At 33.5% G+C, this 20,555-nt stretch overlaps 1 protein-coding gene across 5 annotated transcripts in view; it reads right to left on the bottom strand.

The window, feature by feature from the left end:
- Positions 1 to 20,555, bottom strand: part of LOC134528005 (serine/threonine-protein phosphatase 2B catalytic subunit 3-like) — a 557,255-nt gene that overhangs the window by 62,405 nt on the left and 474,295 nt on the right. For 3 of the 5 annotated variants that reach the window (XM_063361161.1, XM_063361162.1, XM_063361163.1), the window contains exons 6-10: positions 12,962 to 13,101; positions 12,518 to 12,595; positions 10,716 to 10,809; positions 9,608 to 9,734; positions 8,293 to 8,373 (exon numbers count right to left, since the gene is read on the bottom strand). In XM_063361161.1, coding sequence (XP_063217231.1) covers positions 8,293 to 8,373; positions 9,608 to 9,734; positions 10,716 to 10,809; positions 12,518 to 12,595; positions 12,962 to 13,101 — 520 coding nt within the window. Of the gene's footprint in view, positions 1 to 4,345; positions 4,370 to 8,292; positions 8,374 to 9,607; positions 9,735 to 10,715; positions 10,810 to 12,517; positions 12,596 to 12,961; positions 13,102 to 20,555 lie in introns of all 5 variants that reach the window. The other 2 variants (XM_063361159.1, XM_063361160.1) reach the window with 1 other exon arrangement.

Here is a 20,555-nt window from a genome sequence, read left to right as displayed (position 1 = left end):
ATACAGTAAGTTGAATAATTTTAATAGTGGGTGGATACTTTAAAGTGAGCTTCTTGAAGATGACAATATTTAAAGCTGTCTACCTGGGTCCTCAAATGCTGCACAGAGCTAGGGTAAAAATAAATAATTCATTCAGAAACTGCCATAGTACTCAAGTGCTTTTCGCTTATAAATAAAATATCTCAAACTGCTGCATCTCACTAGAAAGGTTTTAATGGATAAAATCTAAACTGCAGCTTTTTCAAAAGATGGGTGTTTAAAAAAAGAAATAATTATAACCTTCAAGAATTATAATTTTTGCACATACCATAGTGCAAAGATGGCTTGTAGATTAACAAAATAAGTTACGAAAAGAAAGTTTTACATATGTATCCATGTGAAGCAAAAGGTTTTGAGGAGGAAAAAAAAAAGGGGGGGGGGGGGGGGGGGGAATTACTACGAGTTAGTGAAAACAATAGGAAAAATCAAAATTATGGTGGCAGAAAAATTTTGAAATATGATAAACAGAAATTCACAAATATTAAATACCAATTATACAAGCATGACCAGAAGCTATGCATATGCAAAGGAAATTATATGAAGACTTCATTATGAATTTTAACACTTATATGATGCATATAAGGTACTCCCAAATGCAGTGAGAAGAGTGTAATGCTAACAAAGCACAGTTAACAGCTGATTATGTCAAAGCATGATCAATAAATAAATAAATAAATATTAATTAAATTACAATTACACTGAAGATGTAATATACCAATCTAAAGATTCCTAGGAAATGTGTAGCGAGTGTGCTAGTACATATCTATCAAACAATCATGTAAGTTTATGGTCATAATTTATTCATACAGTTGCTATAAGCATTTAAAAATTTAAAAAACAGGTACCACAGCTTAAGGGACCCACCTAGTCAGATGTGTATGTGCGTTAGTGAGGCAGAATTATAAATGTGTTGCTCAGTTGTGCTTCTAGCATGGTATCGCTTCTAAGCGCAAGGCTGTGGGTTGGCGCACAGTTGCATAGGGCAACCTTGAGATCTGAGCGGTAACCGTAAAAAATTACATGGCGGAAAAATGAAGATAGAGGTGTAATGTAAATCCCTCAAGTGTTTTCAAGAATCTTTTATGGGAGTTTCATGCCTCATAAGTTATACAGGGGGAGGGGACGTGTTTTAGCCATTTTCACTTTTTTTAAAAAAAAAAAAAAAAACAACTTTAAAAATTGGAATACAGGAACAGAACTACTCATCCACCTTCAGCGTATTATTAAATTCTTTTTCGTAATCCAGACCCCTCTCGGATAGCTTGTGCAGTTTTCAAATGACGTGGTTTTTTTCTCTGAAGCTCTGCACACCGTATGTGTGCCCGAGTAGGCAGAGCCCTTAATGCTTAATCACTATTTCAATCTGTGCTTCATTCCATAACAAGAGGCACTAATAAGCATACTGCAGAGAGCTAAGACTCATCAGATAGGTAATAATGATTTTACTTTATATAAAATTAACAACACTGAATATTCGGAGTAATAATTTTCAAACAATAACTGCTGAAAAACTATTACATGATACTAGTTATTACAATGACTTACCAATGAGAATGATTAGAAACAATCTACATATACCTATTGCAACAATATATACAACTAAGTACTACTGTGTACTTCAGCAAAACATATGCTAAGAAAAACAAAATAAGTTCTTTAGGTCACCAAACATTAGACGTATAACTTTTGAATTTTACATACAAAAAAGAAATTAATGTTAAGTCGAGAACCGATGAACCTAATATCACTGCTGAGTAATGAAGCAACAACGATGCCTTCAAAAAAATTCAGTAACTAATAAGTTAACATAAAAATCTGCAACAGAAACCTGTTATTCAGAAAAGTAACAACTGCACAGAAGTAAAGTTTAACAACTCTCATTTCAAAGGAAATGGGTACCTTCTACTTTGCCGAGGTTACACAATTCGCTTAAAACCCAACCAAAATATGAGTGGGACATGTATTTACTTTCTCCCAATCCCACTTCATGTTGGTGCTGGCTGAGGGGAAGGGGGGTGCACTAAGAGGAATAATAATAACTTGCACACCAACCAACAGGAATTTATATCTACAGAGTTAAACTCATAAAACCTCCACTCACATTCCAAAATGTTAATTTCATGCGACTGCCCCACATTATTTTGTTCATTTGAGAGAGTTTGTCGCATGGTTATGCACAGAAAATTAACGTGACGGACCTCCCGAGATCATATAGTGAGCTCTGAACCCCTTTGGTACTAATACTATGCTGTGTCAACAACATATTTAATACAACAAATATGTGAGCATCACATGAATAATTAGTAAATTTTACTACATAATCCTGAGTGTTTTAGTTCTAACACATTGATGTATCTTTTGAAAACTTACAAGACTTTATAATGATTGAGGCTCTATTGTACAAATGATTGTCTGGCTTGGATAACCCCCACAAGTGAAATTGTTTTGGGCATGTAGATAAAACTAAGAGCATAGCAGATTCTCACCTTCACAAAAAAAAATGGAGATCTGACACAAAATTCCTATACATCTGCATGGGGGTGTTCAAAAATTCTGCTGCTAACAAGCAATAACAGACAAAATATTTGTGACGGTTAACATGATGTGACTCATTAATTACACTTCTAAAAGTACTCATTTCACAGGGTTAAAAAAAAACTTAATTGTACACTTAGCTAAATGCAGTGAATGTTTAAGATTCTTACAGTGTGCTTTATTATAATGTGTTCAGATTTGGAGCTAAACTCTTGGCAGATGTGCAAATTCACACATTCAACATCATGTTTCAAAAGCAATGCCCTAAATTGGCCACCAAGAATACAGGAAAATTTTTAACATTCATCAACACATATAAATAACTTAAAAATAAGTTTGACTATGTTTAGTTCAAATAACTCAAGTTAATTGAAATACAATTATTCGAGCAGTTAAGGCATAAAATAAACAGAAAGTTGCAGAGAGTTGTGAAACTTTAACCACGCAATTAAAAATGTAACAAAATGTATCAAATCAAAACACCATCACACTTATATTCCATGCTTCAAATCTATTGCAATCTACCTGTCTACAGAATTTCTACACCGACCTTAGTACTAAAACACATATTTCACACAACACAAACAGAAATAAACAACGCAACAGGAAATACCAAACTAAGAAGAAAGACAACAAAATAGTAAAAGACAAATCCTGCAAGCAAAAAAAAACACACTAGCTAAATGCATACGGGTGAAACAAGGGAAAAATAAATGAATCAGTTCAGTTCGATGTGGCATTGGAAACTGAATTCAGAGCTGACAAGCTGAACTTTCCCCGCCGCTCCTTGGCGACCAGTACCTGAAGCCCAGCTGCGGAACACAAGTGCTGTTCTGTTTGTAATGGGCTGTTCACTCCGTTCCAGTCCGTTGCAGGAGGTGACGACAGGGAGTGGAGGGCCAGGAAGAAACTTTATACTACCTATTGCCTTATTGGGTGGTTGACCAAACTGTAGCAGTATTACCATCTTTGTGGTGGCATTCATCGTAATCCGCACTAATCCTGATAAGACACACTTAGAAAAATAAATATAAGTACATGAGCAGTGTTGTAAGAATGCAGAAATTTTATGTAATGTTCCTGACCTGTTTGTTACCTAAAGGGACTTTAGAAGCATAACAATAATCGTACTTAATAAAATAAACACAAATAACAAAAAAATAATAGCCGAGTCAAGCTTGATCTAAAAATTTAACTAAACAAGTTTTTTTTATATTTCACTTTTAGTAGCACAGAAAAAAAAAGGATTAAAAGATTTTGATGCAAATTTTGTTTGAAGAAAAACTGTTCCTACTCAATCTCAACAGGTAAAAAAGAAAGTTTGTTTGTAATTATATTGAAATTGAATACATAATGAAAATGAAGTGTGGCAATCAACGAAGCTCTACGGGTTCACGAAATTCTGGCATCAGTGAGGCTGCTTTTAATGATGGGAGTGCAAATGTTAAGCAACTTTCCATGCTTGTTAATGACAACTTTGTGTACTTCAAAACAATTATTTATTAAATAAAAAATACAGTAGAGGTAAATTGCAATTAAAATGAGAAGAATAAAAACTATACGTAAACAAAGTGTACATTATACACGCCAGCCAAACAAACAGAATGGAACCAAAACCAAAGAATAAGCACACAACTAACGTTAATTTAGTGTAATTAGTGATTCTATGAATCAAATGGTCAATTAATTACTCTTTATGCTTGTTTACGAAAACAAACCAAAAATAAATAAAATAATTAAACAAACCCAAAAACTTGCACAAGGAACTTACCATTTTTTTGTATAAAAAGTTTTCCTATGCAGCCACGAATTGAGTGTCCAAATGCGTAATACAGAGAAGGTAAAAGAGAGTGCAGTCAGAAAGTGCAAACTGATTGAGAAGACTAATATTTAGGGTAGAAGGAAGGGTGCATGAGTTGATAAACACGAATTGAAAATGTGGGTGAAGTGGGAGGGGAGAAGAGATTCAACAATGCATCCACAAACGTTCAAAATACAGAAAGATGAACTCTGCTTACTCGATACAGTATAATACGTATATTTCAGTACAGTTTAATACATTAATTTTGGTTAGGGAAAAAATAAAGAAATACGGTGGTCCGGTAGCACAGTAAACATTTCAAGTGAAACAATACAGTTCTACAATGAATGTAAGTCCGAACAGGTGAACTATCAAACATCTACTGGGAAAAATGGAAATCACTACTAAAAACACTTTGCTTGACAAATAAACACATCAAGCTTTAAAAATTGGCAAAAAATTAATCAATGGATCAAATCAAAATGACTACCAAATTTTGGGGTCATAAAAGAAAACTATTAAATCTGCACCAAAATTATTGCAAATTAACTGGTCAGCATCCCTTACTACTACACTACCCACTAACACATCAATTTATTTTAGGTACAAAAAAATTTTAAATAAAAATTATGAATCAAAATATTAACACTAGGGTGAGCTAATATACAAACGGAAACTAAGTAATCTAATAATGTGTGTGTGCAAAAATATTTTCCACTGGTCTTGCAGTAGAAGAAGGAAACTTTAACCAACAGCATGTCAGCTTCAACTAATATTAGCTTAAACCACTAACACTGTATAAGTACAATCAAAACTAGGTAGTAGAGTAATGGTTAAAATCACATTATTTCTTTATCTTTTACAGCCTACTGGTTTTCTACATTAAAAAATAACATTAACTGCAATCATTACTTGTTAAAGGTTTTTTTTAAAATAAATTGGTAACTTATTTTAAGGAAGAAATGTGAATGTTGGTAAAATAACACAAAGACAGACAACTGATAAATAAAATTGCTTTGAAACCATTTTTAAAACTATTTAGTTTTATTTACACTATGTGTGATTTATGCTAACACAAATTTATATGCTAAAATATTTTGGCAACACAAAATTACATGAGAACATGCAATGATACACAGAAAGTTAAAAAAAAGTTGAGGGGGGAAAAAAAGGAAAAAGAATAAAATTAAATACACTGAAAAATAAATATCAACTATGTATGGATGGAAATTTCTTATTCAACTCTAAAATAACTTATTTTTAGTAATCATTCATAAATATAATATTAAAAAAGACAGACATTACATAAATATATTCAAGGTGGCAATAATTTCATATTTATGAAGTTGGGAGCTATGAAAAAATGCTTAACTTTTGTACTTAACAAAATACTTTGAATTAAACATTTAATTATGGGAAATCTTAATTTAATTTTTATCATATTCAAAATGTTGCATGAACTTTATAACAAAACTTTTAGTATTGTAAACCATTGAAACCACATATTCAAAAACTCTGTGGTATTTTTTTTGTAAATTTTGTTATCACAGGTGAACTATATACCTAAATTCTTGTTTATCAGACTTGACAATGTTAAATACATGTTACATCGCTACTGAAGGCTAACGAAATACTAAGATGTAAAATACAAAATGAATTGGAAACATTAAAAAATTTTATCTTAAAGGGTCAGAAATTTTTACTTGTTAAATTCAATTAGGAAAATGCCAATGTCTAACATTGGCATTAGAAAAATAAAACTTTAAAAAAAATCACACATCAAGATTTTTTTAACCTAAAATATAATAAAATGATCAAACAAGCAGCCACAAAAAATATTGGAACATTAAGAAATTAGTAAGAAACAAATTATAGCTGCAGACTGAAAAACATTAATATTTAAATGATACATATTAAATTATTAATGAAAGCTAGATTCTTACCATCTGTTTGGGTCCAATGAAAAAGACAGAAAAACAAGACAGGATATTTAATATTTACAAAGATATTTGAAAACATTAAGAATATGTTAAAAAGTTGAAATTCCACTAAACATACATAATTAATGTTTTATCAAATAGTTAACCACTGATCTGAAGAGACTTTAATTCAAGTAGTTATATAACTCTGTTACAACAGGATAAATTTGCAATTTGGTACAGTTAAATTTGGTTTTATAATCTGAAGATATATGTTTTATGCTCATGGCATAAATCAAATTTAAGATTTAAAATGATTGAGATGATGGAAAATAGCATTAATAAATGATTATATGTATCTGATAGCTAGGGGCTCAAAATAATGCATCTTTTTTTCCTTCAAAATTAGCCTTTCCATGCTTTTTATTTTATTTTAATATTTACATTGTAAATGTTTGAAAACTAAATATCCATATTTAAAAATACCTACAATATCATTATTTCAGTTTTGCACAAAAAAAGTTGTTCGTGGCCTTTTTTTTTTTACATGAAAACCACAAAAATGTGAGGTTTAATTTCTATAAATACACAAATCAATTAGAATGCATGAAACATGGCCACATCACTGAGACATGGTAATATCACAAAGCATGGTCACAAGAATGCCGAGTACCTTAAGTTCTGCTGTAGTATACTTTATACTCGTGCTGAAGCAAAATGCAAAGTCTATCCTTTCCCCCCCCCCCCCCCCCCCCCTCCAGCAAAAAAAATCATGCTATTGGCTAATCATACACCTTGCACTTGTGAGACGAGAGAAAATCTGCAACAACGATGGTGGTCAAGTTGATTTTGTGCATTGACTGATTTGCTAATAAGTCTTTAGTGACAAATGTATGTCAAAAAATTTAACTATATATGTGAATGTGTCCCAAACAAACTTCAAGGTATGAATATAAAGTGGGTAAGGTTACTGTAAGAGTAGAAGACTTGATTGTTTCTTTGTAAATGTGAACTGATACATGTTGTGAAACAATTTTGATAACTGTCAATAAAAGTAAAGCAGTTTGTTGCTTATTATAGAAGGTATTTTACAAATCAATGTCATTTTAAACTAATTTAGCTGGGAAAAAATATTTGTTTCAAAAACCAGCTAAAATAGCATCTATTACAGAAATGAGAAAAAAAATAGCATTTCAAGAGCAAATGATAAAAAAAAATAGTATCCACAGCAAGGTGCTAATTTTTCCGGCCCCTACATTTTAATGTACGTGAGAAAATACAGCGGAATGAAAAACATTGAACATTTGAAAAGTGCCAAACTTTACACCATTTATATTCCTTAATATATGTCGAGCTTACTTTAATTTAAATCCATGCACACTATCTGTAGCAACATAAACATTGTATAGTTTACACATGTTAGATTTGTAATGCATGGCACATGCTGCAGAAAACTAAAATTTGAATCAACGATGACCCCATGTTTTTCAACCTCATCTTTCTGAAGTAGGGAGTCAATTTATCGCTCACAGAAGAGAGTATTGTTTTTACTGGGTTCACATGTTATTTAGTCTATGGCCATGGCTTCCATACAAACATTCGCCCATTCATGAAAATTACTAGTGTTGTGAAAATTTCCAGTTAGTGATATTACTGTTTATTGTCTCTAAGAAGCATTTTTACAGAATTTATTGAAACTATATCAATCGAAAGAATTTCCATCATCTCTTCTGAAAGTACGTTAAAAAGTATAAACCTTTAAAAAAAATTCTTTAACTAACAGAAAACACAAATATTTATGACCTAAAACCATAATCACTATCAATTTTTCATAACTCTTAATTTAGAAAAATTCTTTTGGTTACTTACATGTTGTAACTTTTAAATTTATCTATTGAGAATGAGAATACATTTTTATGATAACAAAAAAATTAGCAGTAAAGATGTGATTAAACTTTAGTGGTTCAGTATCTCCATACAAATGACAATGACACGTACCTTCTTCTAGTCCTTCATCGCCATCTGACATCAGTTCATCGTCTGAGCAGATGTTCAATACGTTCACCAACATTTCCGTTACTGAGACAAAACAAACACACTTTCAGAAACATCACCATAGCTTGATATTGTGGCAGGCACAAGTACAGTCATTACAATATGAACTCTTAACACTGGAAAAAACAATTAAATAAATATAATGATCACAATTTTTTCACAAAAACCTACTTACAAGGTAACAAATTGATTTACAACCTTAAGTACTATTTATTAAATAATTTAAATATTTATATTTATACCTATTGTTTACTAACGCAGTATTCTAATCAATTTCACAAAAAAAAATTATAGATCCAATAAAAATACTGCAAATGTTTATTACAAGCCAACACAACAGTAGTCAATTCAACCATTTATAATACAAATATTTATTTAAACAATTAAAATTATTAATAAATTCTAATGCCAAAAAAATAAAATGCATCTTTATCAGAGCATTTGCAATGACTGATGTACAGCAATGATGGCCACATAAAAATTCAATACAAACAATCAAAAGAGTGTCACATTCATAAATAAAAACACTAATTTTTCCTGAAATAGTAATTTTGCGGGTCATCACTGGCAACAGGTAACTAGTAATGAGTAATACCAGTCGATAAGTGTGTAAAAAAAAAATCAGTAAAAGATCATTCATCTGGCAAGTTCGGGACCATGGCCAAGCTGAATTATCAAATGTTAATACAGTTTCAACACTAATACCAAAGAGAAATTAATATCGAGTATGAAGGAATTTAACACAAGTTTTAATTAAATGCTTTAGACATATAAACAAACATTTTAACAAAAAAAAAACCGACTTCAAAATAAACAATTCCAACACAAAATAATATGCACTAAAAAGTAAAAAAATAATTGTGTATTCTTCTACAACTTAATAATCAAATTACTTTTTCTACTCATCAACTCGACTACTTAAAAGTCAATCAAATTATTACGATAATATAATGTAGTTACAATTATTGTTATTTTTGGAGTCGGTGTCAGCATAATGTCTAATTGAAGTTCGTTTGTTTGGTTTAATTAGGTATTGGTATTTATGACGTTTCAAAGTCGTAGATACTTTTCAATATATATATATGCAAAAGTTGTACATAAAATACTGTAGGGCAGGTGAAAAAATTATTTTTCCCCGGGCCCTTGGTTTCTCTTGATGGCCCTGGCAGGTACCGGACAAACAGCCTGCTACAGATGATGTTGCAGCTGGGAATGACACCTGCCACGGACAGTAAACAAGATCATGATTGTTGCTTACCCTTTTCTCCCACAAATGGAAGAGACCACGTGAACACGTCCATGAAGTTAGGCAGCCAGTACGGGTGAGGGGAACAATTGAACTGCCGGATGTTCATCACATTGTTCTCGTACTTCAGAACTGCAGCCTGAAAAAAAAATACAAAGCACATGCTTTGTTAAAAAATAATTCAACTCAACAGATATAGATGGATGAAATCTTAGACCAGTATTCTAAGACATAAAAATAAGGGTTTAAAGTGTTGAATATATTACACCTGCACCCTAACCATATTCCTAGTGTAGGATAGGACATTGCCAGTCCCTTCTTTTAGGAAACGGATTTTATGTCCTATTCGTAACCTATTCATATATATTCAATTTTGTTTATAAAGAGGGGAGAGGGGGGTGTACCAAACATATTGGGTACTAAATGAAACTTTATGGTAGCGAAACTAACCTGGAATAAATACTGTACACCATCATGGTCATAAGAAATAATTGCAACTTAAAAAGTTCTTGAGAAATATTGAACACCATTTAATTTGTACGACAGTGCTGCTATCTCTAGGATTTTTGCCGTAATAATTGTATCGCCTCATGCAGGGCACCATTTATTGAAACAGTTGCCTTTCTGGTACCTTACTGGGATTCAGTTTAGACACGTACTGGAATATGGCCATGAGTTAGGTTACCATTGTATCCCAAAAAAGGCAGTGCTTATTCACTACCTTGCCCAGAACGTCTTGGAATACAGCCCTTAGACCATGCACATTACAATCACACAAACTACTAAATTCCTAGATGGTATCTGCTTTGTGGTTTCTGGACTTGAAGATGGCTGCAACAAACACTGGGCACTGCATTATTTCTATGGATGTAGATTCAACCCACAAGCTAAGAATCAGTTAGTGTCTGGCCACAAAAGCCAACGATTCAGATTCTTCAATGTAAATTGCATAACTAATTTAATTTACTGTAAAAACCCCTGTTTTCAGAAAATGAATACAATTTGTTTAAGGATACAAAATATTTACACAGCAAGAAAATACAAGATAATATGCCTGATTATAACACAAAATTATAATCTACATAAAATATTAAAATGCAGTACAGAATAACAGACATACCTTATTATTATAAACGTCCAGGTAGTTGGGTGCTGAGAAGATAGTTATCAGGGATGGAAAACCTGTTGTTTGACTTTTCCTGTACATTCGGTACCTTAAAAAAAAAACAACCAAAATTTTGCATTACCTTTACAATTGAAAACTGGAAAGTTCAAGATAATATGTAATTAAAAAGTATTAATATCACCAAGTACATCATTTATAAGTTACTTTATAAATATCTGACAGTGCTGTAACAGTTAATAGGTAACATCATTTTAAAAATTATGTTTTAGCCATAAAAAAGTCAGTTTTCATTTAGATTTGTTTGATTAATATTAAGGATTAGGCCCTACCATCTTGAATTATTCCATATTTTTGCTGTAATTATAATTTTGAACTACTTATCCTAATATTTAGCATGTCAAAGCATAAATCATATCTCCTAGACCCCCTAACAACTTGTTGCAACCACATATTTACTAACAGGCTCTAGTCTGTAAATGCCGCGAGGAAATAACTTATTACTACACACGGGCGACTACAACTGTTATGGTAATCACACCAGTTCACAAGTGTTGACTTCAACAAGTAGCTAAAGCTAAGTCCTATGCCATGTCAAACCAAAACATTTAGCACGGAAACTTTATTGCAAACATGTTAAAATATTTGAAATTGCAAAAGGGGGAGGCCTAACCACCCTTAATAACATATTTTATCACTTTTCCTTATCAGTTTCGACACATATAAATATAACTTCAGGCAACAGCATCCGTATCATGTCCCACTGTGGTGGGGAAAAAACCTGGCACTGTGTTTGTAAGCTCACATCACAATAAATCGAAGCATGAATATGTTTATCATCAGTCTACCATGGCTTGACTGAATTTGGTGTCAAGTTTTGATGTGAAGTTAACAAAAGAAAATGGTGTGTTTATTATACACAAATGTTAATTTAGGATGATAAAACTATAAAAACATTAGCAACAGATACTGAATTTAGTTCTTGGGTACAAGAAATATAATTTCATGGCCAAGTTGAAAACAAACAAGCAATCAGGCTTAAACATAACATTTTTAAAAAAGAATCTGCAGTTAGATACAAAATAATTACTATGTAATAAAAAATAATTTTAAGAAATAGAGTCAATGCTTTACTGCTTACCTGCCATTAAGTTTTTTTTTTTTTAAATAACTAACATTAACATTAAAACCTAATAAAAGAAAATAATTACCTTATTTCAGTTTATTATAACTCAAGCATTAAATATAAAACATTCATTCCTAAGTACAGTGAAAGGTTTTTAGTCAAGTAGTATGCTTGGGACAACAGCTATGCTGGATTAATTTTGCCAGATAATTGAATGTCAATATAGTTTTAATGGAAAAAACCAAAGAAAAATTCATATACAGGGAAATGATATTTAAAACGAGTTGTAGAAAGTTGTTCTATAGAGAGAGAAAAAAACCAGATGAGTGTTGTTATCACGTTGCATCCATAAAAACACAAAACAGAAAACACTGTAACCAACAGTAACAATACAGTCCCAAGGAATTAAAAATCCAGGCCAAGCAGTAAATTGAACTGGCAGCGAAGGCCAACAACTGAAATCCACCTAAAAAAAATCTTAACACAAGTGGCACAATACGCACTGGATTGCAGAACATGTACAAGCATAGAATGCTGAACTAAAGACCTTTCACGGTATCCTCCCCACTTACCCCTGTTCATCGTCAGTGACTTCAACATAAAACACACATACTAAACTTTAAAATCTACAATCATGATGACCCGACACGCGAGTGCTGCAGTTACCACTCACCCAGCGTCTTGAGCCTCGTGTGCCCGAATGATGGACAGCAGATTGTTGTTTTGAAGGAAGTCACAACAAGCTGCATAGCTGAAACAGTTAGCGGATCCTCTAACTGCTTTAACATGGAAACTATGCACTGCTATCATACACTACCCACAACAAGCATGCATCTTCAACCACAAACTGTGAAATAAAACTTATGAAACATCTCATTCTTGTTTTATTAGGTGACAAATAGATATATATGCAATATTCTTCAAAATTAAAAAAAAAAAATTAAGTAATTTATTAAATGCCAGAATAGACAGAGAAAAAATATTACTATAACAAAAACAAAAAATGTATACATTAATTTTATAACTATGCTTCAAATCATAACACAAACATATTTATGAATGCAGTGGTAAATTAAAATAGTTGTAACACTTTACTGCCTAGCAAGACTAAGCATACCTGTAAAAATATGAGCAGCCTCTCACACTGTTGTGACTAAAATGCTCCGCATTTTTCTCATTGCCGAAGTCTTCTAAAGGGTCAGACCACAACAAATCACACATGGGCCCAAACGCCGGAGGTTCCTTGAATCTGTCCAACTAGAACAACAAGCAGAATACTTCCCATCATTATGCTATCATTAACAGATGTAGCTACACTTTATTGCCCTCCTGCAGCAAGAGTAATTAAATATTTAAAGAAAAATATATGTAGTGGTACAGTTATGAGGTCTTTAATCCGACACCAATCGAGCCCCTCATGTTCAGATATTTCCGGGTGGATTTAGTCCTCCGATTCCGGATTGACCTTTGACCGCCAGGTCATGTAACTGCCGCGCATGTATTCTAAATTCACACAATATTTATCATCTTTATGATCACTGTTAGTTTTCATTTTGGTACAGTGTCTACTGTTTTCTGGAAGGCTACATTTCCATAATGATTTTTTGAAAAACTGGTCTCAATAATGGATGCAATGTGATATTAGAGCCTCTTTTTAACAGTAATGCTCAAATTTTTTTCTTTACTTGGAGCATTGTATTACCACCTTTTTATATATATGTACCACGTTACTATATATTAATTTTTCTTTAATTTATTATTCTTAACAAACTGACATTCAATAATCTGGTAAAATCGCTAATAAGGTACAATGTTTAGGGATAGGCAGGGCTAGAGTATGACTATGGATGATATTTTAAAGATTTTATATTTAAATACTAAAGTCTACATGTGGAAAACTAAATATTAATAAGCATTTTCATGGAAAAATTCATGTATGATCTATTAACATGGATTTCCCAGGAAAATGCACTGACCAAACAACTTCAGGAATGTTCTCAGACTTTTCACAAGCACATAGAAACTGTAAGGTTCCAAATCATAAAAAGAAAAAATCAACCAATTAGCATTGCATGACACGATGAAGTAAAATCTTTTCAAAAGACAATCATTATAATAAGTAATAAATTTTGAGGTGATTCTAATATCAAGATACTTAAGCTTAAGCCTTTCCAGGTAAAACCTATTACCCATTCCCACTGCAACCAACAAGCTGCTTTAAGATAATTCCTTCGAGAACTCTGGACCTCCATTAAATAAACTGAACTCTCCTTCCGATCAAAGTAGCTGTTAAAAAGAGACAGGTCATTTAGTCATCAACCACGCTCTCAGCACTGAAAGGTGCAGGAAATCCTAAAATTCAATATTCAAACTTCTGGAATGGCAATGGGAGAAAAAAAACTTGTTTTTAGCAACTAACAGGTCTAAAATTTTAATGAGTCAGTGCTTGCTAACTAAGTATAAACTACATACATAAAAGTAAATGGATGTGATTTAAAAAAAAAAAAAAAAAAAAAAAGTAGCATACTGCATTTAATGACACTACAATCTTACTTTTTTTAATATTCAAAAATAAGCCAGCCGGCCTTGATGCTCGCTCTAAAGTTTCAAACCCAAGCATAGGGTATTGGTATACTTAGTAGTTTACCAGTGGTTAACCCACATTAATGAGTGATTATGTTAGGTTTCTTGCATAAGAAAATAATCGAAACACGAGAATTGTTGGTTAGGTTAGCTTCATAAATACTGTGAAATAGTGTGAATGGTATGTTGGTTGAATGGTAAGTTGTTACATTTAAAATACTATGAAATTGTGTGTGCGGTTGGTTAAGTTAGCTACATATTAAAAATACTGTGAAATAGTGTTTACGGTTGATTAGGTTAGGTACATTAAAAATACTTTGAAATTGTGTGAATGGTAGGTTAGGTTACTTACATTAAAAATACTGTAAAATAGTAAGGACGGTTGTTTGTTTAAGTTAGCTAATTTTAAACTGGTTAATTCTAACCAACTGTTCTAACAATACTGTAGTATTTTTAATGCAGCTAACCTAACACAACCATTTCTCCACACTATTCTAAATTATTTTTAATGAATTTAACTTAACCAAACTGACCATTTAAAATTTAATTTTATTCCAAGAAGGGGATTAAACTAAATTACAAAAAATTCTGATTGTTTTATATTATTTATGTACATAGTACGTAGTATTAATCTTGAGCTGTCACCGAATACATAGGGATACATGCATCCCTACATCCCTTAGCAAATGCAGCCACACTGTAGAGGATGCATTTCTAATGGATGGATAGTATCTAAATACTTTTACTGCCAGCACCATCTACTGGAATTTGGTTGTACTAATGTGAACGTAGCCATTTTGAGTAATAACTATGTATATTCAGTAATAAGTAAATAATGACAAATTAAAAAAAATTTAATGTAGCGTGATCGTTATAAATGTTAATACTAATTGAAATATGTTATGACTATCAACATATTGTAAATACTTCTGAGAATTAAATACTCCTGTAAGATTAAGTTTCTTTTTGGTAATTTTTATTAAGGTTTTTATTTTTCTCTATTTGATTTATCACTTATGCTTATGACATTTTAAACAAATCTTGTGCCAAACATTTAAAGTAATACTGTGTACAAACAAAATAAAACATGATTCCAAAGCTAATGGATGTAGGGACATATTAGTGGATGCGTGTAGGAGGCCGACGCATCCCTTGTCAGAATTCGGAAGCAACAAAAAGATGGCTGCGTCCACTATGATCCACTTTTAGTAGATCCCTTAGCTAAGGGATCCATTAGGCTAGTATTCGGTTGCAAGTTTGGTTTGACATTGAGGTTCATTGAGATTCAACTTGACTGCAAAAAAATTTGCTGCTAACATATATAAGATTAATAGAATTTGAAATTATTGCCATGCGCACCTGTTTATACACAAGTATAAAATTATGTCTATAGAATATCCTATTTAAAAAAATGACGTTCTTGCGATTGGTAAAAGTTTCATATCACGTATCGAAGTTTATTCCTTGAACCTGTATACATTGATCCTGTCGTACATGATGCATGCTGTTTTAATTTAGTACATAAAAAAATCCTGGACATAAGAAAAACTTGTGATATAACACTGAATAATGATCATAAGTTGAAAATGAAAGAAAACTGGTTCACAAGATCTGGCATTATTTGTTTGTATTGTGATAATTTTGATCGGCCAGGATCTTTCGACAAACTAAATTAAAACAGCAAGAATCATGCACGACAGGATCGATATACATACAATCTTGCCTCCATTTATGTGACAAAATCCAACCCATACAAGCCGAGTATTGGGATGTGGTGGTAGCCTTATTAGTTCATGTTCTAAATACATTAAAATGGTTTCAAGTACAAGAATATCTAGTGTTATATATTAACTAAGCTATTTATTTTTATAATATATGTAAAATCTTCCCGTGCTATGATTTTAAAACATAATTTTTAAAATTAAAATAATATTTCATAACTTTGAAATGCAATCTCATTGGTTGCTATATGTTACGTTTCCGTGCATTGTGGAAGCTGCAGACACGATAGTGAAATGTTCCGGGAGATCCCTCCATTTCCGTGCCATTCTAGAATGGGTCTAAAGGCCCTGTCACACTGTCAAATTTTTGCTTCGAAAACCTTCCAATATGTTGTGTCAAATAAAACTGGATGGTTATGACATCACTGAACACATCACTAGCGCAGCCATGTTTGTTTGATAAGTTCAATGACTTGAGTTTCCATTAAATATTTCGAATACAGAACGGGTTCTAAAATATGTTGGATGTTGGATTGGCTAATCAAAATCGTGCCTAGCGAAAACGGAAATGACATCCGTTTCCGTCACAACGGATCTTCACAATGGCAAAGTAAACATAGGTGATTAAAGAGGTTAAAAAGTTAAATAACTAAAATAATGCTAATATGAATGTCACATGCAAAAAATGGTATTTCAAAACATAAAATTATGTTTATATCACTTTTAAAAAAAACTGAACATTAATTTCATTATGTAATGAACATTATTGTAAATTAAATTTATACTTGTTCAAAATATTTTAAAATGCACAAATATAATAAGTTAAAAAATTCCATCCAGCACTGCGATGCATTATATAATTTCAAAATTGAGATCAAAATTGAAAAGTCTGTGAGAGCACAGATTAAAAATAAACTTTGATAGTATGAAATTATTTAAAACATAGTTGAGGTTATCTGTCCAGACTTTTTCATGGAGAAAATTGGAAGCTATTTTCCATTCAATACTATCCCTCCAACTCTTTTCTGAAATACAGTATGGCCATAAAAGAATGTCCAGTTATAAATTTTAATATTATCAAAGTGTAGGTATAAATTTATAATTAAATAGCTACTCAAACAGTTTTAGATAAACTGCACGAGTACAGCTTTCTTGTTTTCTCGCTTGCAGCACCACCTACGCAAAAAGGTGACTCTTATTAAAAGTAATTTTCACAATTAGTACACGGTGAACTTAAAAACTTTATTTGGTAACAGGATGGAGCCCCTTCTGCTTTGGAAGATCTTTGTACGAGAGTGGTTGAATGTCGAAGTCCCTGACCGTTGGATTGATCGTAATGGTAGAGACGACATCTTTTTTTCACTGGCCTCCACGTTCACCTGGCATAAGCTCATGCGATTTTTTTTTCCTTTGGGACTTTATAAAAAAGATCGTGGCTACTTTCCGCCGCTACCTAATGATTTGCCAAAGTTGAGACACAGAATTGAAGAGGCTATTGATTCCATTACTTCGGACTTGTTAATCAAAGTGTAAGAAGAATTGAACTTAAGGTTGGATGTGTGCTGTATAACTAAAGGTGCACATATTGAACATTCGTGAGAAAAACCAGGTTAGTTTACCTTCAATTTGATTTATGATTTGTTGTAAATAGACTAAAACTGTTATAATATGTAATTGAAGCTTGGACATCCTTTTATGGACATTCTCTATATTGGAGACAAATATTTGATGACAAGTGTGACAGAGCCGCAAGTCAATAGTCGCACATTGATGTGCAGCGCAGGCTCGTGTCTGCGCGTGTCTGCGCGTGTCTGCGCGTGTCTGCGCGTGTCTGCGCGTGTCTGCGCGTCGTAGCCATGCACGCAGTTTTCTGCGCTCAGTCAGTCTTTGAAGACTGAACTACCAGTCTGCAAAAGGTACATTCGAAGCAGTGAGATTTGTTTCAGAACGTTATTTCGGAGTGCCCAGTATGCCAGAGGAACTTGTAGAACCTGTGAGGCCACACACGATCCTGCAGAATGCACTACACCCAGACTACTTGAAAAGCGGATATTCGCCACGCGAAAATCCCTTTTTTATTCTGCAATAAATTACACAGTAGTTTTATGTCCGTTTCTTGATCTGAATAAGATTCATAACCGAAGACTTATAGCAACCGTGCATTCATCGTGCCTCGTACGTGAACTGCGCGGTGCTTATCCTGCGCGCTCGCTTATAAACTAACACAAGAAAGCAAGCTCGCAAGACGCTAATTATTCAGCAACCCCTTTTCAGAGTACTCTACGCAAGGCGCAATAACGCTACGCAAGTACTGTTCAACTTCCAACTTTTAGAGTTTTTTCTCGCGTTTCCGACGGCCAAATTGGAAGAGATGTGCTCCGAAAAGGCATAGGAGACTATGTTCTGTTTAATACACACACACAACGTTTCCGCTTGTTAAAACTTATATACAGTGAAAGTAAATAACACTTTTAAATCAAATTGACAATTTTTTTTTTCATGATTAATAAATCATCATTTGTTTTTTGCTGTTTAAGAATATTAAGTTAGGGGTTGGTAGCGTCTTGCGATTTGCGTGCTTTAGAAAGGACTAAGATTTGCTTCAACTAGTTGCGTGCTGCGTTGTGGCGTGGTTCGTAGGCTCGACAAGACGGCGCGCCAGAGAGCCAGCTTCGTGCACGGCGCGCCTCGCGGCACACACGAGAACCACAAGTGTGGCGGGCGGACCACGCCGCTCGCGGCACGCGATGCCAACACGGGCCGGTGGTGCGTACGACACTCTCGCTTTCGTGTCTGTCAAGTCTGCGATTTATAACAGCGACTACGAAGTCAATTGGGGTCGAGGGGGGGATGCGAAGATTCAATACTAGCAGCGGATAACCAACAGGGTTGGGTGGGTTTAAACTTGTCACGGAACTGCTGGCCGAAGTACATAATAAATGTCTGAACAACAGAAATATCTAAAAATGAAACCATTTTCAATGCTCATCTTGAACTAAATTGTTACAGTTACATTCTACATAAACTATCGCGCAATCAATCAAGACGTGAAACACACTGAAAGGTTTCTTGTAAGCACTCAATGGACTTGCACTACAACTATACATATCTCCGTTTCTCCGCCATACAATGTCAAGGTTACCGTTCAAATCTCGGTGTTTCCCTATGCACTGGGAGAAGACAGCGCGTCAGTCCACAGTCTTGTGCTTAGAGGCGATACCATGATAGAAGCGCCAGCGAGAGTCGCACTTAACACAGGCCGCGAATCGAACCCGCTGCCCTTGGCTCACCATGATGAAGCTCTAGCTACTAAGTCGACAGGTAGAGAAACGAACCGAAATAAATACTACAAATAAACAGATTTAAAACAAACATGAACTATAAATAAATACTTCATACACTTTTCGATACGATTTTGTGTATTGGTTGTACACACATGGCACGGACCACGACCAAGTTAAATCAATGATTGTCAATTTTCCACAAGACGAAGCACCGCTGCCTCCCGCACAGGAAATCCGGAACAACCGCCTCCATCGATCATGTACCGGGTCGTTAACTGTCACTGACGTGACAACCTGATATTCGCAAATCGTCGAAAACGGTGCTTGATTCTGGACTTCCATTAATTATGTCACAGCTGAAGGCGTTGGTTACCACGCACTAGGAACCGCGTTATCTTCGCTCATGAAAGCTGCGAGTTATCGGACGTGCTAAATAACAAGAATGTTTAGTAAATAAAATTCTTGGGGAATTTGTGAGCGAGTTTCATTTGATCCCTGTATTCCTTCGGAACAATTCAGGTCCAAGGAGCGGCTACTGGGCAGGATTATAAAACACTAATACTATATATTTTTAAAACTATAAAATGAATACGAAATATTCCTCAATAACCAAAGGCGTTGAGGCTGAACTACACAAATCAATTCACGCTATTTCGAACTATCCGGAGCAGAGGAATCGCTAGGTCTCACACGGGTAGTTAAGGGCTAGTTCTGTGAATTTTAACATAAAACCGCTCTTACAAGTGCTGATCTGTCACCAATCTTTTCCATGAACATTCAATAAATGAAGTATAACGTGAGTATAAAAGTCACGCAAGTAATAATAATTGCGAACACTTGCGTAACATTTTACAAACATCGTATCACACTTACTAAATATTTGCAGAAAATACTTGTGGCAGAACATATGCATGAAATCTTTCGTGCTTAATTGACAGAAATGACGAGAAAATAAAAAAAAGTATGGCGTGAGAGACCGAGCATTAAGTTTAAGTTGAATTTAAGGTAACTTTGGAATGTGATGATTATCTAAAATGCAACGTAACTACCAATCAAATTACATTCGCGCCTGGTCTGAATATTACTCAAATCAACCCCTGACATGCTCATAAATTGAAATAAT

This window comes from Bacillus rossius, chromosome 1, assembly GCF_032445375.1.
Source record: "Bacillus rossius redtenbacheri isolate Brsri chromosome 1, Brsri_v3, whole genome shotgun sequence".
Lineage (NCBI taxonomy): Eukaryota > Metazoa > Arthropoda > Insecta > Phasmatodea > Bacillidae > Bacillus > Bacillus rossius.
Note: the sequence above shows the minus strand (reverse complement) of the source record. Positions and strands in the feature narration are given on the sequence as shown.